Consider the following 25471-nt stretch of genomic DNA (forward strand, 5'->3'; position numbering starts at 1 on the left):
TTTCCCCCCACTCTACTATATATACAGTAGGAAGGGGGAAGATGGGACACATTTTTGTTCTATTTTCTCGTTTCATTTGGTAGTTAACAAAGAATATTCGAAGAATTATAATACCGTATCCTCGGAACTTCCATAAACCGTTGTTAATTGTTTAAAACTTGATCAGGATACTTGAATATCATGTGCTAAAGGTGTCCCATCTTCTTCCACGGTACTATATTTTAGCTTCACACAGAAGAACATAAGGGTAAACATAGGTGGTATACGTAGGCTATATCTGTTATGGAGTCAAATGCCCGCGATCGATATGAACGTACCGTTGAGATTTAGACGACCCTTAAGTGACTATTATGCAATTCTCTATTAGCGTCTTTCCTACACGAAACCCGATAGTTACAGCGTCGAAGTTAAACCTGTAATCTGGACCATCGTGCCATAACCACTTTGCCCCGGCGGGGGTAGACAGAACAATGGCTATGATAAAAATAGTAGGGTGGAAAAGATGGGACATCTTTTTATTCTATTTTCTCGTCCAATTCAGTAGTAAACAAAGAACATTCAAAGAATCATAAGACTGTATACTCACGACTCCCATATACCGTTGTTAATTGTTTAAAGCACGATCAGGACATTTAGACATTATGTGCTAAAGGTGTCGCATTTCCCCCCACCCTTTTACATATGTTTGTTAAAAACAGTAACGCTAATTTGGTCTGTGGTTACGTCATTTACAAAAATAATGTCAAAAATGTCCTAGAACACAGTCACGCGAATGGGATGGCTTAATTTTACATAACGTTTACACGTTGCGATGGCTGAGAAATTCTCCGACGTTTTTATTTCTTTTGTTTAAAACACCCTCTTGTTTCATGAGGTGTCTCTCATTTGTCCTACGAGTGAATAACACATTGACCAGTTATTGTTTCGATACAATGATGAACACAAAAGGAATCAACGAAGCGAGAGAAACACCACCTTTGTGGACGTCGGCAACATACATTCATGTAAATATTAGTATATAGCAACCGTCTTCTTATTGTTTAAAAGGACGAAACCCACTGTCGAGATTTATTGGGCAAACTTTTCGCAGCAGATTATACCAACACTGGAATTTTGATTTAGTTAAAAAGAAAAAGGTGTTACAGTTTTTTTAAAAAATGTCGCTTATGCATTTTGTGAGTATTTTTATCGTGTTTTCGCTGTGTACGTGGAAGACAGGACAGTGTATTGATCTTACAACACAAGCTAATGCAACTGGATCATCAGTGGTTTCGAGGTGTATCGAATTAATAGAGAACTCAGGTGAATATGCGGTAGTTTTGAAATATTGTAGAAGGTCGAAGAAAATAGGACACCTTTTCATTCTATTTTCTTATCCAATTTGGTAGTGAACAAAGAAAATTTAAACATTTATAAAACCGCATTCTCACGACTCCCATAGACCGTTGTGAATTGTTTAAAACACGATCAGGATAATTAGACGTTTTGTGCTAAAGTGTCCTATCTCTCCCACAATACTATATAATCTTTATCGCTTGATTCAGGAATTTTTCGCGATGATTCGAACCTGTTACGTCGGCTTGCTTACGTTGAAACAACTGATGGGACATCATATGTGGCAAATCAAGGAGGAATATGGAAGGTAATAATGTATGTAATGTAACTTACTTTATCATTATTACACGGGTTTAGCACCTCGTGCCAGCTTACGAGTTACCGTGTATGTTACTTTGTGGGTAATTTTTTTTTGGATTTTTTTATTTTTTTTATGTATGGCTGATAATTTGAACAACCCATTAGTGACCACTGGGTTGGAGCAATTGTCGTTAAGTGTCTTGCCCAAGGACACATACGCCCACAATGGTAGCAGCGACGAGCCTTGAACCTATTACCTAATGGTTACAGGCAGGCGCGCTAACCACTACGCCACGGCGCCGGACAAGGTACATGCATATTAATTGTTTATAGCCTAAAATAAAACTTAAATGTTATAAATGAATAGCGCTGTAGCACAATTGGTTGGCGCGCCTGTCCCGAACCCAGAGGTAATGGGTTCAAGGCTTTTCGCTACTACCATTATGGGCGTATGTGTTCGGCAAGACACTTAACGGCAATTCCTCTTCGCAAGACACTAATTAATGGGTTGTCCAAATTATCAGTCACACATAAAAAAATGAAAAATGCCCAAAAAACAATCACCCACAAAGAAACATACTTGATAACTCGTAAGCTAACACGAAATGTATGAAAGAGCACACCCGTGTTTAACGACTGTCGTTTTCCCGCCATGCGAAATAAAAAACGATACATTCGCGAGGATAAAGTAAGTTACATTGAATGTAAGGTTTTTCACCCTCGCGTTGTGGTTGGGGCAACCACAATCGTTATAACGACACCCACGTTCTGTTTCAAACACCCATACCTGACAGTTCGGACAATCCATTAGTAACCACTGGGTTTGTGCAATTGCCTTCAAGTGTCTTGACCAAGGATACACACGCCCACAATGGTAGCAACATCGAGCCTCGGAATCGTAAACGCTTGGCTATAGAGGCTCACTTTGCGACGGCGCTGAGAGTTTCATTATAAATCACATTTTCTCTGTTTAGGTTTCACAGTTTGTATTTACGGAGCTCCAATCTCAGAACTTTAACGCTTCGATCTATTACACTGCAGTGATGAGTCATTTCTCCATAGATTGGCAATCTGTGACGTATGCTGACTTAGACAAACCGCTATATTCTGCTTTAGCAGCGAGATTGGTAATTGCGCATGCAGAAATAATAGTATCTGGTACTATATCTACGGACATTAACGTTCAGGTAACAAGAGTTCCACTTATAACTTACGATATAGTAGGGTTGTGGAAGACGTACACCTTTAGCTCATAATATTCAAATATCCTGATCGTGTTTTAAACGATTAACAACGGTCCATTGGAGTCATGAGGATATGGTTTTTATAATTCTTTGAATGTTGTTTGCTTACTACCAAATGGGACGAGAAAGTAGAATGAAAAGGTGTCCCATCTTGCCTCACTCTACTACATATTTGTAAACTACTTTCTTCATATTTCTACATATGTATTCAACAGTACAACACTTGGGCGTTTTATTTCCATGACAACCAACAAGCGACGACTCTTTCTGAATTCACCACTTTAATTGCCCAGATTCCTACACGTAAGTGTACACACTGTAGTACAGTTGGTTAGCGTGCCTGCCTGTAACCTAAAGGTAATGTGTTCAAGGCTCTTCGCTGCTACCATTGGGAACATATTTTTTTCTGCTACCATTGGGAACATATTTTAAAGCTTCACTACCGTAATCGAAAAGATAATAACTCTAATGAAAAGGTAATAACTATAATATTAACTGTTTATTTGTCTCTTTGATTACGGTAGCGAAGATCTAAAAATGTTTAAACGAAAACGAAAAGACAGAATATAGCGACAAAACAACAGTTGGTAAAACACGCTTACAGTTAAAATCATTTATGTTCAATTGGAACAAAATAAGTGATAAATAAAGTTTTTATATTCGTATTATTAGAATGCCAATCAGATCAAAGGGATATTGTTTTGCTGATTGAAAGTTCATCTGCCATACCCACAGCTGACTTTAACAACATGAAAGCATTTGCTCTTTCTCTAATCGGCGGGTTTAGTATTTCTGTCAACAAAACAAGATTTGGAATCATGCAGTTTGCCAATAACCGAATGGTATGGTTCGCATGTAGTGGTACAGTTGTATTCAACTTTATATATATTGTTGTCTTATATAACCCTATTTTTTATAACTGCTTGTTAATTAAAAAACTGAAAACTGAAAACTTCGAAACACAGACAAAGTTGCAAGTGTTGACATATTTACCCTTGGCATGGCACTTAATTTACATTGACCCCACCCAATGGCTAGACAAACATTTAAATATTTAAAAATATAAACAACTAAAAAGTTACATATGTTGGAAATGTAATTGACACAAGTTTTATGATATAAAACACATGTGACTATTGTTGCCCAGCCACGTAAGGATGAATAAGTTACATTTATTTATAAGTAACACTTTATTTGCTATTAAAATAATGTTTGGCGTTGTGGCAAAGAGGTTAGCATACTTGCCCCCAACCCAAAGGTAATGGGTTCAACACTCATTGCTGCTATCACTCTGTCATGAGATGTATGAAACAGAACACCTGTGTTATAAGTTATAACCACTGTCGTTTTGGGCCATGCGAATGTAAAGCAAGTTACATTCATTCATTCAAAATGAAATTCATTTATTTATTCTCAAACTCAGTGGACCCTAATTGGTTGTCCAAATTATCAGCCACACATAGAAAAAATAGCGAAAAAAACCACAAAGTAACATACTTTGTAACTGTAAGCTGGCCAATGTGTACGAAAAGCGCAAGTTACATTTATTCAATCATTCAAATAATGTTACCTAAATACAGGAAATAGTCAGCATAAGAGATGGTGTTGATTTGGCGAATGTCACTAATGCTATTAATGGAATGACATTACTTAATTCTGAACCAGTCCGAACAGGAATAGCAATTGCTCATGCTGTTTCTCTTTTCACAAGCAGTGGAAGAGGCATTAATGGTGGATTTGCCACAGTAAGTAACATGATTTGGTTTTAATCCTACATTTTAACTAATGCTATTTCCCACACCTTTTATCTTTAGTATGCTGTCTTAATGTTGTTTTGCTGTTGGTTTCCTTTACTTTGTTTTTAAATAATATGGTTTTTGCTGTCATTATGAAAGAGATAAAAAAATGTGGTTTTTGTTATTATGTTATTACATAGTATGGTCGTTTCTAAGTGAAAAGTCTAACAATTTGTGTTGTAAAGTTTTTTCATTCCAAATATAAATTTCATTTCAAAATTAGAAAAAATCCAACAAAAATTTAAACATTTTTTACGGTCACCTTTGTCTCTATTAGAAGTTTAACTTAAATAAAATAAATGGCTTCTTTGACTGCTAGGTGTAACGACCACGCTTATTTTCTTCCAATTGAATGTAAATATGTTTTTTAACTGTAGGCGTGTTTTAACAACTGTTGTTTTGTCGCTATATTCTGTCTTTTCGTTTAAAATATTTCCTAGTCTTCGCTACCGTAATTTGATAAAATTGAAAAAATAACTTGTTTACATTTCTAGGTGCTTGTGGTGATCACAGAACGACCAAGTATCGACAATGTGAGTGTTCCTGTGAACAATGCTGTTGCAAGCGGAATCGACATTATATCGGTTGGGGTGGGAAATAACATAGAAATGGTACGTTTTATAATGTTTTATATTATCATAGTGTTTCATAACAAACCTAATGTGATAAAATGTTTGTTTAGAGTGAAATTACCAGCATTGTTTCGGCCTCGAATAACGTTTTCTACTCGAGTTCTTTCACATCGCTTTTAACCTTGACGGAAAGTGTTACAAAAGGAGTTTGTCGAGGTATTTTGTGTAGAAAGCCTAAATTTATCCAACAATTAGAGGTGTCAAGGTCAACTTTAAATTATTTGATCATGCTTTAAAAAAATGTTTTTCGCTTTTGTTCTTTAAGATAGAAATAAAATTAAAAAATTCACTTTTTTGTTGTGGCTGATAATTTGGACAACCCATTACTGACTACAGGGTTGGAGCAATTGCCGTTAAGTGTATTGCCCAACGACAATGACCCTACTATGATATGTTATGATAAAGGCAAAAAAAAATTTGGAGTTTTGAAATTGTTATATTTGACATAATATAAACCGTATCCATGTTTTTAGCTCAGATTGTGACGTCAGGGAATTTATCTATTTCTGGCACACTTTTTCCCTCTACAAGTCAGTCTATCAGGCTTACACTGTCTGCAATTGGAACTGGATTTCGGTTGTCGACTACTATAGGAACTATCACGGCATATTTTTCAACTACAAATAACTATCCAACATCAGCTGTGTATGACAACAGGTTAAACCATTTTTATTTATTGGTTGCTTGAATAGTAAAGTTCTAACTCTTTTTTCCAAGTTGATTGCATTTACTTTAAATTAACGAATCTATATAACATACTTTATCCTCGCGTGGCCAAAAAACGACAGTCTTTATAACATGTGTGTTCTGTTTCAAACACCTCGTGCCAGCTTACAAGTTATCAAGTATGTTACTTTGTGGGTGATTGTTTTTTAGGATTTTTTCATTTTTTTATGTGTGACTTATAAAAAAAATCATTAGTGACCACTGGGTTGGAGCAATTGCTGTTAAGTATCTTGCCCAAGGACACATACCCCCACAATGATAGCAGCGACAAGTATAAAAAACAAAAGAAAACATATTGACTAATAGTCAAAGTTATCTTACTAATTTTGCAAATACTTCTGTTATTTTGAAACGCAAACTATTTTTTATTTTCAAATTAATGTACCTTACTTTATCCTCACGTGCTTGAAAAAACGCCAGTGGTTACAACACAGGTGTTCTGTTTCATACATCCTGTGCCTGCTTATGAGTTACAATATATATAACTTTGTGAGTGATTATTTAAACATTATCTATAAAGGTATTTTTTTTTCAGAATGGTTGTGAATATTCCAAACACAATATTCTTTTACAACTACACACCTCCAGCTGCTCAACTCAATAACGGGCAAATAGTGATGTACGTTGGATTGGAATGTACGTCCACTTTACCAACAATATATCAATTGGATATTGGAACACCATATGTGCCAACTCGTAAGTTCACTTGAAAAAAAATTGTATGTAACTCACTTTATTCTCGCGAGGCTGAAAAGCAATTGTTATAAATAACACAGTTGTTCTGTTTTATACACCTCATGCTTGCTTATGAGTTACAATGTATGTAAATTTTTTATCCTTATATGGTGGGACAACTACAATCGTTATAACATGGTTGTTCTGTTTATCTCTCTCTCACGAGTTACAATGTATGTAACTTATTTATTCTCCATGGTGGGACAGCAATAGTCGCTATAACACAGCTGTTCTGTTTCATACACTCTTTCCTGCTTACAAGTTACTGCCTATCTAGATTAAACCGGCGCCGTGGCGTAGTGGTTAGCGCACCTGCCTCTAACCCAGAGGTAATGGGTTCAAGGCTCGTCGCTGCTACCATTGTGGGCGTATGCGTCCTTGAGCAAGACACTTAACGGCAATTGCTCCAACCCAGTGGTCACTAATGGGTTGTCCAAATTATCAGCCATACATAAAAATGAAAAAAAAAATATCCAAAAAAAAAATAATCACCCACAAAGTAACATACTTGGTAACTCGTAAGCTGGCGCGAGGTGTACACCCGTGTGATAACGACTGTCGTTTTCCGGCCACGCGAGGATAAAGTAAGTTACATTCATTCATTCAAGTTACCACATTTATGTATAATAAATGTTTCAATAATTAAAAACAAGCTAGTTGTTAAAAAATCATCAGATTTTTTTGTTTCTTATAGTTCCTCCTGTCCAAGTTGTTTCTGTCAGTGAAGCGCCGCTTTCCGATGCAGAAATTGCCGGCATAGTCATTGCTTGTTTGATATTTCTTTGTGGAATTATCATTGCAGTGGTTTATTATTGCTGCGCAAGGAATTATCCAATAGCTGCACAAAAAAAGGTTCCAATTTTTACGAATGATACCAAGCCTAACTTAAATTTCACAGATGAGAATACTTACTGGTTCTTTAACCATGATTCGCTAATTAATTCTTGAAAAAAGATCTCCAATTTATTATACAAAAAAATTACCACAGTATATTTGAAACACTGATAAAATAAAACCACTGGAGCGTGGTATCTGGTTATGGTATATATTAAAACTACTAATAATATTGTAATACCAATATTTGTTTTGAAATTGTGGTGCAATTTTATAGAATATAACCTTCCACAATGGGGAATGGCCCATGTCATATACATTTGGCATATCAGGTTATTTTTTAGGGAAAATATTATAACACTGGTTTATCATAAGTTTCATAACAAAGTTAAAATGAGTTAATGTTATGACGGTACCAATAACTTCTTTAAGTTAATATTAAACAATAGTTTTTGACATTACAGTTTATTTTTCAAGTAAAAATATTTTATTACTGGTTAAATATAATAATAAAATATTTTAGGAGGGAGTTGAAAAAGTTGCTGTTGCCGTAAAAGGACGGTGAGTTCACTGAATCAAGCGAATGTATAAATTATGACGCCATATCTTGAAAGGTTGAATACAAATGATCCAAACTACTTTGTCTTGTTTATGCCAGTCAGGAAAGAAAAACATAACTAAAACTAATTCTTAATCTTAACTAAATCCTTCCCTTTCTTTATACCAATTTTATTTATTTTTTACTAATTTTTGTTGCATGTTATGTTACTAATTATAGTACGTTGGGGGAAGATGGGACACCTTTAGCACATAATATCCAAATATCCTGACCGTGTTTTAAACAATTAACAACGGTCTATGGAAGTCGTGAGGATTTGGTTTTATAATTCTTTGAATGTTCTTTGTTTACTACCAAATGAGAGAAGAACATTGATTGAAAAGGTGCCCCATCTTCTCCTACCCTACTATATAACTAAACTTGATTAACACGCAGTGCTGTGAACACCAGTATGTTTTCGTCACAAATTTTGACGGTAGATTCGGAAACTCCAGAACAAATTAAAAAGTAAGTCAATTTTTTTCGCAAATTTAGTTTGAAATATTTTGTGCATGGAGTAGAATGATTAACTGACGGGGTTTATTTCAGACCGCCAACAACTGAAGTTGCTGTTAACACTCCACTAACACCTGCCTCTGCCGACGAGAGGTATCTTTTCTTTTAAATAATTTTCATAACCAAAACACAGAACAGAAGTGAAATTTAAATTGTTTTAGCTTCAGTCCAGTGCAGGCTATTGATGATGAAGAGACTGTTATTCGCGAACGCTTGCATAAGGCTGTTGTAAACAAAGATATATCATTGATTGTCGCGAGTCTTGTAGATTTTCGAAATCTTGAATTAAGTGACAAAGATGGTGATGTCATACTTGCGGAAAAAATAATTTCGGTGCAAAACTGCAAAGAAGGTGCATTTTATAAAATCTTACTTTAAAAACAACCGAAGCTTGTTTGTTCTCTTCGTTGCCACCATTGTGGGCATATGTGTGATTGGGCAAGACACTTAACAGCAATTGTAGTCACTAATAGGTTGTCAAAATTATCAGCCACACATAAAAACTAAAAAAATTCCACAAAAAATAATCACTCACAAAGTAACATACTTGGCAACTCGTAAGCTGACACGAGGTGTATAAAACAGAACACCCGTGTTTAACAACTGTCGTTTTCCTGCTACGTGAGAATAAAGTAAGTTACATTTTTAATTTCTTTCTTAAGGGTGTATAGAATATGCAAACAATTTTTAAATCTCTTGAAAATGACTTCTATTTTATATATATAGGCTTAAGCTTTGCAATGGCAAAAAGAAATGTCCATTATTTACAAAGAGCAATATTTGATGCCAAACAAAAAAACCATCAACAAGAATTATCACAAGAAATTCAGAATGCAGAAATATTATTAAAAGACTTGAATAAAATTCAGGTGCAAATTATCATCATTTCCTAAAATTTAACAGATCTATAATTTTCTGGGGTTTACGGCCTAAAAAAGTAACCTTTAAACAAAGGTTAAACACAGAATGACGTTTTTTTTATTAAAGGTACTCAAGTTTTATGAACAGAATACAGTTCTTTTATTAAAGTTACTGAACTGCTTAATAATTTATATATATATATAAAATATAATTTATAATAACAGAGTTGCACAGCTAAGCTGAAAGCTGCCATGGACAATGATGATGTCGATCTCGTCGAACAGCTCACTTTTGAACTTCGGAAACTTTGTGGGTCTGACCATTCGGCAGTAGATAAGTTGCTGGAGGTTTATCGCTGTAAAGATGGTGGGTTTATGTTACATTAACGTGTGTGAGTTATTATTACAATAATAGACCTGTGCAGGGCAAAGTGGTTAGCGCCCCTGCTTTTTACCCACAGGTAATGGGTTCAAGGCTCGTTGTTAGGTAGCATTGTGGGCGTATGTGTCCTTGGGCAAGACAGTTAATGGCAAATGCTCCAACCCAGTGGTCAATAATGGGTTGTCCAAAATATTAGCCACAAATAAAAAAATCCCTTTTTAAAATAATCACCCAAAAAGTAACATACTTGATAACTCGTAAGCTGGCACGAGGTGTATGAAAGAAAACATCTGTGTTTAAAGATTGTCATTTTCTGGTAAGAAGTTACATACACACATACACACATACCAATAGACCTTGAACGATCAATGAGAACACGCGACTTGGAATTGGTCACTACTACACTTGATATTATTGAAAAACGAGGTTACGAGTCTGAACTCCCAGTAGAAGTAAAGCAAGCTAAGCGGATGAAACGTGAACTGGAGTATCTTGAAAAGGTTTGTATTGCAGTATAGTGCATGAGACCGTATTTGCTCTGACAAAGTGTTCACTCATTTGTTGTCTGAGAAAGTAATATTCACCTAGAAAGTTTAATACTACGTAAATGCATTGCATGGTATTTTTTCTGAAAAGTTTTTCCTAATGGGTTGAGAAAAAAAAAAATCATCACCCTCACCCAGAAAACTAGACTAGGTAAATGTATTGCATTTAAAGTTGTATGAGACGGTATTTGCTCTGAAAGGTTTTCACTAATGGGCTGTGTGAGAAAAGAATAAAAACCAAGAAAGTTAGATACTAGTTAATTGTATTGCATTTAAATATGCATAAAACTGTATTTTTTCTGAAAAGTTTTTTTTATGGGTTGTCTCAGAAAAAAATCATCACCCAGATAGCTAGACTAGGTAAAAGTACTGCATTTAAATTTGTATGAGACGGTACTTTTTTAAAAAAGTGTTAACTAATGTGTTATCTAAGAAAAGAATAATCACCCAGAAGTTTAGATACTAGAACTAGTTAATTGTATTGCATTTAAATATGCATAAAACGGTATTTTTTCTGAAAAGTGTTCACCAATAGGCTGTCTGAGAAAAGAATAAAAACCAAGGAATAGGAAATTCATAACCAGAGACAAAATATTATAGTTAAAAGATGTACTACCTCTGATAAATAATTTGTTAAAAATTTTAGGTTCGTCGTGATGTTTTAAATTTAAACCAAAGTCGGGTCTCGGAGATAAGAAGTTATGGAAAGCCACCACCGGGTGTCCATGGAGTTATGAAGGCCGTGTATCTCATACTTGGTCATCCAAATGAACTTTTGGAGGTTCGTGAAATATCATTATTATTTTCATACTTTTTTTTAAAAAAATTGACATTTATTGTGAAAATTAAAATAATGAAAATGAATGAATGAATGTAACTTACTTTATCCTCGCGTGGCTGGAAAACGACAGTCGATATCACACGGGTTTAACACCTTGTGCCAGCTTACGAGTTACCAAGTATGTTACTTTGTGGGTGATAATGTATGAACATAATGTTAATGACTGGAAAAGAAAAACTATTAAAAAGAGATTGTATAGTAATTAATTGTACTTTATCCAAAGAAATGGGGAAACATTCAGACATTAATGGGTAAGACTGGCAAGGACGGACTTCGTCGGCAAATTCAAGCAATCGATCCAAGAAAAGTGAATTTGGAGAAAGCTCAAACTGCCTTTTCGATTATTGAGCAATTCGACCTGGCATCGGTGCAGGAACTCAGTTTAGGACTTTCTCTTTTCTACATATTCGTACGTTTTTTGTCTTGTTTTAATTTTTATATATAATAGGGTGGAAGAAGTCTATTTTTGTTCGATTTTTCTTGTCTGATTTGGTGGTAAACAAAGAACATTTAAAAAATTAGAAAACCGCATCCTCACGACTTCCATAGACTGTTGTTAATTGTTTAAAACACGATCAGGATATTTGAATATTATGTGCTAAAGGTGTCCCATCTTACCCCGCAGAACTAAACACAATGTATGTGCTATATGTGTCTTATCTTATCTAGCAATTCTATATATTACATGGCTGTATGTGCTAAAGGTGTCCCATCCTACCCCGTACTAAATATAATATCATTACATGTGCTAAAACGGCCCATCTTACCCCACAGTACTATATATTACATCATCTGCATTTTGTCAGGTTCGCTCCGTAATTGAAGAAGTGGAGAAGTTACACACTGGTGTGTTGAATGCGCCGTCACCATTCGACTACCTACGTGCTACAGCAACACCAAGGCCAAACTGGGACAAACTACAAGCAGCCGGTTATAACATCCAACGATAAATTACAAAAAGACGGGAATAAAAATTTTTCTACTTTTACACTGCACTGTGCAAACTTTTATATAAATATGTAAAATGTGTGTTTGAATGTAACTTACTTTATCCTCGCATGACCGGAAAACGATGGTTGTAAAACTCGGATGTTCATACACCTTGTGTCAGCTTATGAGTTCCATGTATGTTTCTTTGCGGGTGATTATTTTTTGTTTTTTTATGTATCGCTGATAATTTGGACAACTCATTAGTAACCACTGGGTTGGAGCAAATGCTGATAAGAGTCTTGCTCAAGGACACATACGCCTACAATGGTAGCAGTGACGAGCCTCCAACTTATTACTTCTGGTTTACAGACAGGCGCGCAGAAACGGCGCACTTTGCCCAGCGCCGTTTCTACATTTTCACTGCTAGGAACTTTTATATAAGTCTGTAAATATTTGTGTAGATTAATATATTTGTTATATGCTTCCTATTATCCACACACAGTTTCTGCCTTGTCAAAATTTTTACCGCTTTCTTGATGCTAATTATGCTAATATTTGGACGAACCACAAGCAGTTTCTGCCTTTTTTATATTTTTTTTGATACTATATGTTTTATTCTATTTGGATGAAAAGAAGATTAATTGCAAATTTGAAGTAACTAAAATTTGCCGTTTATCTAGTTGGACAAATAAAAAATATCTTCTTGTACAAAAATCGATCATATATTTGGAATAGTAACATACGCAAACCTTTCATGCTAATTATGTATGTCCCAATTGGACAAACAGCAGATCAATTATTATTATTCGCTTTCTACTATCTGCACACAGCTTCTGGCTTGTCAAAATTTTGACTTTTTTCTTTATGCTCATATGTCTCATTTCGATTAATATCATATTTTTTCCAAATATTGAGTAAATAAAATTTGCAATTTATCTAGTTGGACAAATAAAAAATATCTTCTTGTACAAAAATCTATCATATATTTCGAATAGTAACATACACAAAGTAAAATAACGACGCGATTATTGTTGCATGGATTTTCGAGAGTGGATCCGATTAAATGACGTGATTGTATCTTGAATGAGGAGTTCAAACATAATGTGATACAATTGTTCCTTCACAGTGACTTCATCTGCGTCATAATCGGTCCATGTATGTTCATCGCTCCGAAGTTCGTTCACCTTTTGGTTGAAAATATTTGGTTTTCAAAATTTTTTATAATTTTTTAAAATATTGTTTGGTATAAAAATACTTGGGTTTTAAAAATTTGCAAAATATTTTAAAATTAAAGTTTTTATTCATAATTACTAAAAAATTAAAGTATAATAAAATTTTTATTAATAATTAGTAACTAAACTAAAAGTTTTATTGATAATTACCAGCTAAAATTAAAGGTTTTATTGATTATTATCAATTAAAATTAAAGTTTTTATTAATAACAAAAAAATCGTATAAACATTAATAAAATAAAAAATATCTTATAAACATTATTAATTGTTAACTGAAATTAAAGTTTTCAGGCTATAAAAACAAAAACTTATAAAACCTTACCAAAAGTAAGTCAACTCTATCACGTTTTTTCAGTGTTCCCCATTTAAATTGACTGCGTTGATTTAAGGCAACTTTTGTGTCCGGGAAGAAAAGTTTTTCAACTTCTTGGGAAACACTTTTGGAGTAATCCTGCAAGATAAAACTACTTTAGTGACAAAGTAAAATATGTTTCAAAATTTGCGGTAAAATTTACAACATATTTTTTCAGGAATCTGAACAGGCAGAAAACATGTGAAAATATCATACTAATAATAACTTTTATTTAACTTTTCCTTTACAGTAGCGAAGATTTAAAAATATTTTAAACAAAAAGACAGGTTATAGCGACAAAACAACAGTATTTAAAAAAGGTTACAGTTAAAAACATATTTCCATTTGATTGGAAGAAATAAAGCGTGGTCGCTACCAGTTGCAGACAATTTTTTTTTTTGGTAACAACAAATTCAACTTTTAATTACCGATTTAAATTGTGACAAGGCCTTGACTGAATGTTTTTTCTTCTTTAATTTAATTCCCTCATTTGAATATGCTGGTTCGGTTGATTGTGGAAGCACTTGGGGCATTAAGTGGTAAACCTAACAAAAAAAATTAATAATCAGATTGTAAAAATTAAACGTAACTTGCTAAAAAATTTAAAGTAAATTTAAAAGATTGAATGTAACTTGTTAAAAAATTGAATGTGGATTTTAAAAAATTGAATGTAACATGCTTTATTTTCGCGTGGTTGAGAAATTACAGACGTTATAATAACACGGATGTTCTGTTTCATACACCTTGTGTTTGCTTATGAGTTACTTTGCGGGTGATTATTTTTTCTGTATGACTGATAATTTGGACAATTAGTGACCACTGGGTTAGAGCAATTGCCGTTAAAATTCCCAGTCAGTAAAAACACAAGTGCTTTGTTTTATACACCTCATGCAAGCTTACAAGTTACCACTAATGTAACTTTGTGGGTAATTGTTTTTTTTCTATATGAATTACAATTTGAACAACCCATTAGTGACCACTGGATTGTAGCAATTGTTAAATTTCTTGCCTACGAACACATACACCAACAATGATAGCAGCGACAAGCCTTGAACCCATAACCTCTGGGTTATAGGCAGGCCACAAGGGGATAGCATAGTTTGGTAGTGAATTAGTACCAGGTCAGCAACACTTTGTTCGAATAACTCTGTTGGTTCTTCACCAAACGATGCAGGGATCAATTCACCAGCATTTCTTTCATGCTCATGTTTACTGTTAATCTGAAAAAAAGTTATATTATTGTGGGGTAAAATGGGATACCATTATCTCCCCTATTTCATGACATAGTATAGTAGGGTGGGGGAAGATGAGACACCTTTAGCACATAAATCTAAATATCCTGACCGAGTTTGAAACAATTAGCAATGGTCTATAGGGGTTGTGAGAATACGGTTTTACAATTCTTTAAATGTTCATTGTTTACTACGAAATGGTTTGAGAAAATAAAATGAAAAGATATTCCATCTTCCCCCACCCTACTATATATTTAAAACAATTTTAAAAAGGCTTTTTTTAAATCCTAAGCAAACAGTAATAAAATTTTGTAAATATTTTTTGTTTACTACAAAATTGTTTGAGAATAAGTATGAAAACATAACATTAATCTAACTATATTTTTTGATACAAATCACATAGTAGCATAACATACACTAGTGTACTTACAGCTTGGTGGACTAATTGTTGAATATTATTCCGTTCATAAACCACAGGGTTGGAAACATTCAACATCCAACCATCATCAAAGTCTTTTTCTTGCTGGGATTTAAAAGTAAAAAATTAAAAAGTAAAAAAAAAAATTCATTTTAAAGTTAAAAACAAATTTTTAATTTAAAAGTAAACACATTTTTTTTAAAATTTGAAAAATTTGACTTAAAAGTAATTTTGAATAAGCGAACTAATTGCTCATGTATACTTTAAAAAATATAAAATAATAAAATAAAATATAATATATGAAAATTATAAACTAATATATTAAATATCAACAATAATCCTAGCGATACTTGTGTCCATCTTACCATTTGTTCGTTTTCATTTTGTTTCAAAGAAATTCCAAAATCCTCTTCAAACCATTCGTCATCCTGTTGAATAAATGAATGTAACTTACTTTATCCGCGCGTGGCCGGAAAACGACAGTCGTTATAACACGGGTGTTTTGTTTCATACACCTCGTGCCAGCTTATAAGTTACCATGTATGTTACTTTGTAGCTGACTATTTTTGGGATTTTTTTCAGTTTCTTATGTGTGGCTGATAATTTAGACAACCCGTTAGTGACCACTGGGTTGGAGCAATTGCCGTTAAGTGTCTTGCCCAAGGACACATATGCCCACAATGGTAGCAGCTAAGAGCTCTGAACCCATTACCTCTGAGTCAGAGGAAGGCGCTAACCAACTGTGCTACGGCAACAAACTTAATATTAGATAAACAACAAACATGATCATCGGATAAACAACAAACATGATCATTGGATAAACAACAAACATGATCATCGGATAAACAACAAACATGATCATTGGATAAACAACAAACATGATCATCGGATAAACAACAAACATGATCATCGGATAAACAACAAACATAAACCAACCTGACTACTGCCAAATATGGGCGATACTGGACGAGGCAATGACTCAGAATTTTTCAACATATCATTCTGTTTAACTTCATCAAGCAATTTCTCAGCTGTTTCTTCATTTTCCTTTGTAATGTACAAAATTGTTTTTTTTATTTATTTGATATGGCTTACAATTTAGACAACTCATTAGTGACCACTGGGTTGGAGCAATGTCTGTTAGTTGTCTTGCCCAAGGACACATACGCCGATCAGTGTTAGTACCCCCGTCGAGCATCGAACCGGGGACATTTTGGTTACGACGCAGGCGCCTAAACCACTGAGCCACTGGTGCTGACCATGTATAAAGTTGGTAAAATAGGGTGATATATGAATGAATGCAACTTACTTTATCCTCGCATGGCCGAAAACGACACGTGTTATACCACAGGTGTTCTGTTTCATACACCTCATCCCAGCTGACGAGTTACTATGCTCTATGTATGTTACTTTATGGGTGAATTTTTTTTGTAAGGCTGATAATTTAGACAACCCATTAGTGACCACTGGGTTAAAGCAACTGCCGTTAAGTGTCTTGCCTAAAGTACACATACGCCACAATGGTAGCAGCGACAAGCCTTGAAACCATTACCTCTGGGTTACAGGCAGGTGCGCTAAACAACTGTGCTACGGCGACAGACAGTAAAACAATAATTTAAATTTTTACAAATAAAAATATTACTTACCGGTTGCTTGTGACGTACTGATAAAGCCTGAAATAAAATTTAAATATTAATAATTTTATATAACTACTATATTCATGTAAAATATAATGTTTCTATATCTTTATTTATGTAAAACTATTTTTTTGTATATAGTGTGGGGGAAGACAGGACCACTTTAGCACATAATTTCCAAATATCCTGATCGTGTTTTAAACAATTAACAATGATCTATGGGAGTCGTGAGGATACGGTTTTATAATTTTTTCAATGTTCTTTGTTTACCACCAAATGGAACAAAAAAATAAAAAAAAGTCCCATCTTACCCCACAGTACTCTATTATTCAGTAGTTTTAGTATTTTAACGGGATATTATAATATGACATCCATCACACATACATGGTTTATTGCGTCATTCAACAGCGAGTTCAACAAATTATCGATCAACGAGTCTTCAACACTTGGTGTCTCTTTCACCTTCAAAAATAAATGGTTAAAAAAACATAGAGAAAAAAAAGTTTAAAATTGTATTTTTTTGCTGGTACTATTATGCATTTTATTGCAGCCTCAGTCCAACTTTAGTTCAAATATGTCACAATGATTTTGTTTTTTTTCTGTTGGTTTTATTTATCCGGTTTGTTATTTTAAACTTTTAATAGAAAATACTTACAGTTTTGCTGATATGGGTAGAAGGAGGGCTTGTTTTTGACAAAACTACATCTAGACTTTCCTGTTAAAATATGATTCATGTTAAGATTACTAATTTATTAATCTTTTAAACTGTGTATATAAACTCGATTGTATTTAAAAACAGTCCATTTCCCAGCCATTCATATTATAGCAGTGAAAATGTTGTGTGCCAATTTTGTAACAGTACAGTATGTTTTTAGCTTTTTACAAACACAAAAATCATATTTTTTTGCGTATATTCATATTTTTGTGTATAAAAATTATATTTTTTGCGTATATATTTATATTTTTTGCAAATAAAAATCATATTTTCTTGCGTATATATTCATACTTTTTGGGCATAAAAATCATATTTTTTGTTTATAAACATATATAAAACTATAACTAGCAATCGAATGTGTATTTTAGTGGTTGACGAAAAGTTAGAAATAAGAACTGAACAACATTTTTACACTTTCAAATTTATAAAACACCCAATAAATTGGTCTAAATTACATATATTCACATAATCTTACTTCTAATATTTCATTCCATATAGTTTTCACAATTTCTTCGGTCAGAGGTTTGTTGAGAATGTCTTCTTTTACCCTGGGTATAAAACATTAATTGTCATAAAATTGCTAGATAACGACCAAAATTGTTCAAAAAGTCGGATAAAACACAAATTTAGTTTTGTAGAAACCCAAATAATGTTACTGGAAAATTTTTATGTCAATTTACAATAAAATAAAAGGTTACTGGAAATTTTTTTTGGTCCGTCTAAATATTAACATAACAGCCCATAAGATTTTTTAATCAAATTTTTGTTTTGGTCAGTTTATTTTTTGGTCAGTCTAAAAATAAACATAGCACCTTAAATATAAGGCATAATTTTATTTCATTGGTTTTGGTTAAAAAAATTAACTTCGTTGATTAAACTTAAAATGAACAATAGCAACTGCGTTTAACAACTAATTTAAAAACAGTATTACCTATTCTCAACTTCTTCAATTAATGTTGAATCTTCTTTAACAAAGTTTGAATCACTTTCTTCTGTAAAATAAACAGAATAAAACTTTTAGAAAATTTTTTACTCAAAATCTGTAAAATAATACATGTTACTCGAGTAATTATAATGTTGTAACTAAAATAGAGTAGGGTGGGCTGAGATGGGACACCTTTCATTATATTTTATCGTCCCATTTGGTAGTAAACAAAGAACATTTAAAGAATTAAAAACTGTACCCTCACGATTCTTATAAGCCAAAAATTGTATTTTTAAATTTTGTATTTAAAAAAAAATTCACAAAAAAATTGTATTTTTAGAAGAAAAAAAAATTAAAAGCAAAACTGTTTTTTGGAACCACATATTAAAATTACTAAGATTGGACTTCAAATAAATGAGTACCAAACTATACATTTATTGATACACTTATCACTGTGTGTAAGAATTACAGATGATATGAATTATATTTACCTTGTTCATGATGTTTAAATGGTGGTTCGTGGTGTGGAGAGACATTTTCATCAAGTTTGTTGGACTGAAAAAGACAATCATTGGAAAATATAAGATAAATCAGATAACAAAGTAATAAAATTGATTAGAATTTAGTTTAAAATGTTTTTAACTGCTAGAGAATCATTTCTGTGAACTTAAATAATTATCGCTTTTGGTATTGTATTGTGATGACTTTTTAATGAAATCGAGCCAAAAAAAAAAGATTTTTCAAACCTGATCATTTATCAAGTGTTGTTTTACGTCCTGAACTTTTTTCTCCTCTTCAATCTTTTCTGTTTTCTCAGTTTTTAAGATTTGAGATGCTTTCTTGGGTAACGGTGGTGGTTGGACCTGTTTATATTCAAGGAGTTTACATTTAAAATAAAAAAAAATTGACAAAAAAAATTTACACCTAAAATCTAAATTTGAAATTTAAAAAATTCCAAAAAGTTTACATTTATGATATAAATTAAGAATAAAAAAAAATCAAAAATTTTACACTTAAAATCTAAACATTTTTAAAAAGTTTACATTTAAAATATAACACATACAGGGAAAATCGTTACCATTTTTTTGCATAAATCATACAGTTATTATATTTTTCTGCATTTGCACTTAAACACAAATAACCCCACATTAAAAAAGGTAACATTTAAAATCCAAATTCAAAAAATTGCAAAAAATTCACACTGAAAATCTGAATTTCAAATTTTTTTAAAAAAAGTTAACTTTTAAAAAACAAAACATACAGGTAAAACTTTACCGATTTTTCTGCATTTGCAATTATTTCCTTTTTCACATCATCAGATGTCCCATGTTTAACTGATGGTTCAAGTTTGTTTGTTGAAGGAAAGTTTGGTTTGAACGACATTTCATCATGGAAGACATGTTGGTCATCGTCAAAACTTAAGGATCTGCTGGAACTGCTGTGGAAAGATTAAGTTATGGTTGATATTGTATGATACAGTTTTATAATTCTTTGACGGTTCTTTGTATACTACCATATAGGACGAGAAAAGAGAATGAAAAAGTGTTAGAACGTAGAGTAATACAGTGGAGTGGGGGAAGATGGGACATTTTATTTCTTTTTTTTCGTCGTAAATAAAGAAAATTTAAAGAATTATAAAACTGTATCTTCACGACTCCCATAGACCGTTGTTAATTGTTTAAAACACGATCAAGATATTTGGATATTATGTGCTAAAGGTGTTCCATACTATATATATATTACATACCGGGTGCTACTGTCGGAGTCCGATTTACTCTTCGTGTGAACTCGTGAGATGATTTGTTTTTGTGATCCCGCTCGCGGTGAAGCGTCAGGTGATGATACATTCACAGGAATCGCTGACCTCAATGCACGTGATGACTTCATGTACTGCTCATTTTTACGAGGACTCCGTATTTGTGGTTTGGTTGACGCATGGCCACCGATGTGAGGTTGATGAGACGATGTGTTATTTGTAGCGTGATCAATTTCTTGCTCAAGTTCAGTTTGAGTTTTCCTGATGTATGAGTTGTACGCCTGTATTGTAATTATGTTACAAATTAAACTATTTTCGTATGCCTGTATTTTAAAAATGTGAAAAATTGAACTGTTTTTGTATGCCTGTATTGTAGTAATGTTACAAATTAAACTATTTTTGTATGCCTGTGTTTTAAAAATGTAAAAAAATTGGAACTATTTTTGCATGTCTGTATTGTAGTAATGTTACAAATTATACTATTTTTGTAGGCCTGTATTGTAATAATGTTAAACTATGTTTCATCAAAATAAATGAAAAAAACGAATTGAACTATTTTTCATAAAATTAAAAGGAAAAAGGGGTTATATTAAAATTAATAATAATACTTTTATTTGTCTCTTCAATTACGGTAGCGAAGATTTAGAAATAATTTAAAAGATAAAACAGAATATAGCGACAAAAACAACAGTTGTTAAACATACTTACAGTTAAAATATATTTACATTTAATTGAAAGAAAATTATAGACTATAAGTTTTTGTAGACTAATTTAGGGGTTGGTGGCTTATGCTTAGAGACTGTAAAATTTAGAAAATGTCGGCTTTAAATTAATGTGGAACAAATTTTTCACCTTTATTTGATTTTTCAAACTTTCTTCTTGAGCACGAAGTTGTTCTTTGTGTTTTTTCTTTTGTTGCTTTTTCAAACGTTCAGCAGTTAGTTGACATTTCTTTAATTCTTCCTATAAAAAGTAAAATACTTTGTATTTCTGATGGTGTTAATGTTAAATTCCTTCAGCTTAATCAAATGTGACAAACCTTTTTTTAAGGCAAGCTAAACATTATGCAGAAAATAACTTTTTTTTTAAAATTAAAGTGAAACACATTAATACTATCTAAACAACTTTTTTTAACAGAAATTAACAAACTTGCTCAAATTATAGTCAAAATTATTAATACTATCTAAACAACTTTTTCTAAACAGAAATTAACAAATTTTCTTAAATTAAAGTCAAACACATAAATATGATCATATTTAACGATTTTTTTCAAACAGAAAGTAACAATTTTTTCAAATTAAAGTCAAAAACATTAATACTATCATAACTAACAATTTCTTTCAAAGAAAAAGTAAAAAATTTTTGAAAAATAAAGTCAAAAACATCAGTACTATCATAGTTAATAAATTTTCTTAAATTAAAGTCAAAATGATCTATAAAAAATGGACAATAACCTATCGAATAAGTTGATATCCAACTTTTTGTTTAAAGCACTATATTATAACATCAAAATAAAATCAAAATTAGAGTTTTACCTTCAAAGCATAAACTCTCCATTCAACATCACTTTGTTCAGTTTCCGATTGTGTTTGCGAGAATGATTCATCTGATAAACTTTCCATCGAGTCTTTGTTGAAATTATTTGCATGCGTTGAACTATGGATGGCTGATGCAAGGCTAGAAAAAAAATGTTAAATTAAAAAAATATATTTATACGTATACTTGTTTGTTAGGATCTAAATTTTCAGATTTTAGTTGATATAGTATTGTGGGGGGAGACACAATTTAAAAAATTACTGTATTCTCTTGACTTCCATAGATCGTTGTTAATTGTTTAAAACACTAAAAAGTTTGGATATTATGTGCTAAATGTGTCCTGTCTTTCCACACCCTACTAAAAAAAATTTTTTTTCTAAAAAGAGGTAGATTTAAAACAATCAATTTAAACCATAAGCCCTAATAACAAGAAACACTCAACTTCTTTTATTCATTAGGATTTAAATTTGCAGCTTTTAATTAGTACCCATGAGAAAAAGCTAATTAAACACAACTGTTTTTTACCTGATTGAATCTGACTTTGCTTCACTTCTCCCTTCATTAGATCTATTGAATATAAATAAAAAGATAAAAAAAAATTGTAAAATTTAACAATGACAATAAAATATTTAAGTTGTTTGTAATGTTTCTGGAACAATACAATATGTGAAACTTTGAATTTTTTATTTTCTATTTCAATCATAGTATGGTGGGAAAGACGGGGCACATGAAGCACATAATATTAAAATATTTTGATCGTGTTTTAAACAATTAACAACGGTCTATGAAAGTCTTGAAGATACGGTTTTATAATTCTTTAAATGTTTTTTGTTTACCACCAAATGGGACAAGAAAAACTTACTTTGAAAGTTGTGTTATTTCATCCAGTGAAGAATTATCATGAGTTGTAACTTCATCTTTACCTTGGTAACCTTTAGATCCTGAATTTACGTTTGGTAAATATTTAAAACAAAAATCTATTTAAAAAAAAATAAATTGTTGAAACAAATATAAATATTAAAAGACAAAAAAATAATATTTAAAAAAATAATATTTAAAAAAACCAAAAAATTAACATTTAAAACCAAAATAAACATTAAAAAAACAATAAATTTAAAACAAAAATAAACATTACAAAAAAAAGAAAGAAAATATACACACTTACGTTTCATGTTGGTTGTTTTAACTTTAGAGTCAGGTTTATCAACTTCATGTAATGGTTTACCATCCCATGCTGATATTGCTCTCTTTTCCATGTTCATAACCTGTGTTAAAATAAAATACAAAATATAGTAGGGTGGGGGGAGACGGGACACCTTTAGCACATAATACCAAATATCCTGATCGTGTTTTAAACAGTTAACAACGGTCTATGGCAGTCGTGAGGATACAGTTTTATAGCTAGTGTTTTTGTTTACTACAAAATGGGTGGGAAAATAGAATAAAAAGGTGTCCCATCTCCCCCCACCCTACTATACACAATGCAGAATATAAGAAATCCCATTCATTACCATTAAAGCCCTTGTCACCCTTCTTCGGAAAAGTGGCAGGCCCCAAATATTGGTCCATGCGTTAGCACTCTGGGTGTTGGAGCAATTGGCCAATCCTGGCCTAAATTCTATAACACACAGTGCGCCACACTGCGGGACCTTACCCACATAGAATAGAAAATTACTACGGTAGCACCCTGGGTGTTGGGGTAATGTGCCAATACTGGCCTCGATCCTAAGACCCATGGCATGCCACGCTGCGGAACCTCACTTACATAAAATAGAAAATTACTACCGTAGCACCCTGGGTGTTGGGGTAATGGTCCAATCCCGGCTTAAATCCTAGGACCCATAGCATGCCACACTGCGGGACCTCGCCCCATAAATAATCTTTTTAGTTTTTTTATTACTTTTATTTCCTCTTCATCTAACTTTTTCTTCCACTCCAGCAAACGTTCGGCGTCCCGTCTTCGTTTCAACAAAGCTTTTTCCCGTGTTGTAAGTTTCCTATTGTCCAACACACTCGGGACTTTCTTTAAACTTCTGTGAAGTTCCTTCTGTAAAAGTTTGTATTACTAATATAAATTCTTTATTAATCAAGAACTAATGTATATAGTAGGGTGGGAAAAATGGGACATATTTTTATTCCATTTTCTCGTCCCATTTGGTAGTAAACAAAAAACATTCAAAAAATTATAAAACCAAATCCTCACAACAGCCATAGACCGTTGTTAATCGTTTAAAACACGATCACAATATTTTAGATATTATATGCTAAAGGTGTCCCATCTTCGCGCACAGTACTATATTAACTAATATTCAATATACAGTAAAGTGGAGAAAGACGAGACACCTTTACCACATAATATCCAAATATCATGATCGTGTTTTAAACAATTAACAACAGTCTATGGAAGTCAGAGGATACGGTTTATAATTCTTTGAATATTCTTTGTTTTCTACCAAATGGGACAAAAAATGGAATAAAAAGTGTCCCATCTTCCCCCACCCCACTATATATATTGACCAACATTGAAAGAGCAAATTATAATATTGGATCTTACTTTTGGGTCGAGTAAGCTTGGTGTTTTACGATCTTCTGATTGATTGGATGAAGTTTGATTATCATCGTGACCGGCGTCAGATGCTGAAAAATTTAAATTTTGATTCTGTTATGTGTGGGTGAGGTCCTGCAGCGTGGTATGGTATAGGTCCTAGGATTTAGGCCAGCGTTGGCCCATTACCCCAAAGATTTTAAAGTCAAGTTATATAGTAGGGTGGGGGAAGACGGACACCTTTGGCACATAATATCCAAATATCTGGATCATTTTTTAAATAATTAACACCAGCCTATTCGAATTGTGAGGATACGATTTAATAATTCTTTAAATTTTTTTTCGTTAATACCAAATGAGATGAGTAAATAGAATGAATAGTTGTCCCATCTTCTTGCACTTTATCATTAATAACTTTCTGTATTGAAAAGTCTATAACAAAAAACACTTACATTTTTTCGAAGATTTGATTTTTTCTTTAATTTGATTTGTAGTTTGCACAATTCTGTTTATATCTTGATGATGTTGTAAAATCAACTCATAATCCTGGTTTGCAGCTCTGTTTGCAGCTGAAAACAATAACAGTGTTAAGAATTGTCTGGCACGGTAGCACACTTACATGTTTTGGTTAGCGGGCCTGCCTGTAACCCAGAGGTAATGGGTTAAAGGCTCGTCCTTGCTACCATTGTGGCATATATGTCCTTCGGCAAGACAATTAACGACAATTGCTTCAACCCAGTGGTCATTAATGGGTTGTCCAAATTATCAGACATACATAAAAACAATCCAAAAAAAACACTCACTAAGTAACATACATGGTAACTGTAAGCTGGCACGAGGTGTATGAAA

General features: G+C 32.7%; 2 protein-coding genes across 7 annotated transcripts in view; one reads left to right on the top strand and one right to left on the bottom strand.

The window, feature by feature from the left end:
- Positions 1-13459, top strand: LOC149731455 (uncharacterized). Its single transcript, XM_089884864.1, has 21 exons — positions 1-1302; positions 1545-1642; positions 2610-2822; positions 3095-3182; positions 3552-3721; positions 4460-4624; positions 5170-5286; positions 5358-5463; positions 5781-5964; positions 6569-6729; positions 7463-7620; positions 8126-8163; positions 8597-8668; positions 8750-8809; positions 8878-9068; positions 9443-9585; positions 9802-9943; positions 10313-10458; positions 11150-11284; positions 11568-11753; positions 12151-13459. Exons 1-21 carry the CDS (start codon positions 1158-1160, stop codon positions 12292-12294), a joined length of 2862 nt encoding a protein of 953 aa, XP_089740990.1. The 5' UTR covers positions 1-1157; the 3' UTR covers positions 12295-13459.
- Positions 13235-25471, bottom strand: part of LOC149731456 (uncharacterized) — a 27453-nt gene continuing 15216 nt past the window's right edge. For 4 of the 6 annotated variants that reach the window (XM_089884859.1, XM_089884860.1, XM_089884858.1 and 1 more), the window contains 24 exons: positions 25075-25191; positions 24632-24714; positions 23978-24124; positions 23243-23342; positions 22940-23018; positions 22603-22644; positions 22077-22218; positions 21394-21504; positions 20533-20822; positions 20061-20223; positions 19532-19648; positions 19277-19340; positions 18792-18852; positions 18336-18408; positions 17801-17860; positions 17530-17607; positions 17155-17181; positions 16445-16555; positions 15874-15936; positions 15521-15613; positions 14977-15078; positions 14287-14403; positions 13829-13957; positions 13235-13458 (listed from right to left, as the gene is read on the bottom strand). In XM_089884859.1, the coding sequence (XP_089740985.1) occupies positions 13300-13458; positions 13829-13957; positions 14287-14403; positions 14977-15078; positions 15521-15613; positions 15874-15936; positions 16445-16555; positions 17155-17181; positions 17530-17607; positions 17801-17860; positions 18336-18408; positions 18792-18852; positions 19277-19340; positions 19532-19648; positions 20061-20223; positions 20533-20822; positions 21394-21504; positions 22077-22218; positions 22603-22644; positions 22940-23018; positions 23243-23342; positions 23978-24124; positions 24632-24714; positions 25075-25191 (2528 nt within the window). In that variant the 3' untranslated portion in view covers positions 13235-13299. The remainder of the gene's footprint in view (positions 13459-13828; positions 13958-14286; positions 14404-14976; positions 15079-15520; positions 15614-15873; positions 15937-16444; positions 16556-17154; positions 17182-17529; positions 17608-17800; positions 17861-18335; positions 18409-18791; positions 18853-19276; positions 19341-19531; positions 19649-20060; positions 20224-20532; positions 20823-21393; positions 21505-22076; positions 22219-22602; positions 22645-22939; positions 23019-23242; positions 23343-23977; positions 24125-24631; positions 24715-25074; positions 25192-25471) is intronic. The other 2 variants (XM_089884861.1, XM_089884863.1) reach the window with 2 other exon arrangements.

This window comes from Ciona robusta, chromosome 9 (genome assembly GCF_009617815.1).
Source record: "Ciona robusta chromosome 9, ASM961781v2".
NCBI classification, from domain to species: domain Eukaryota; kingdom Metazoa; phylum Chordata; class Ascidiacea; order Phlebobranchia; family Cionidae; genus Ciona; species Ciona robusta.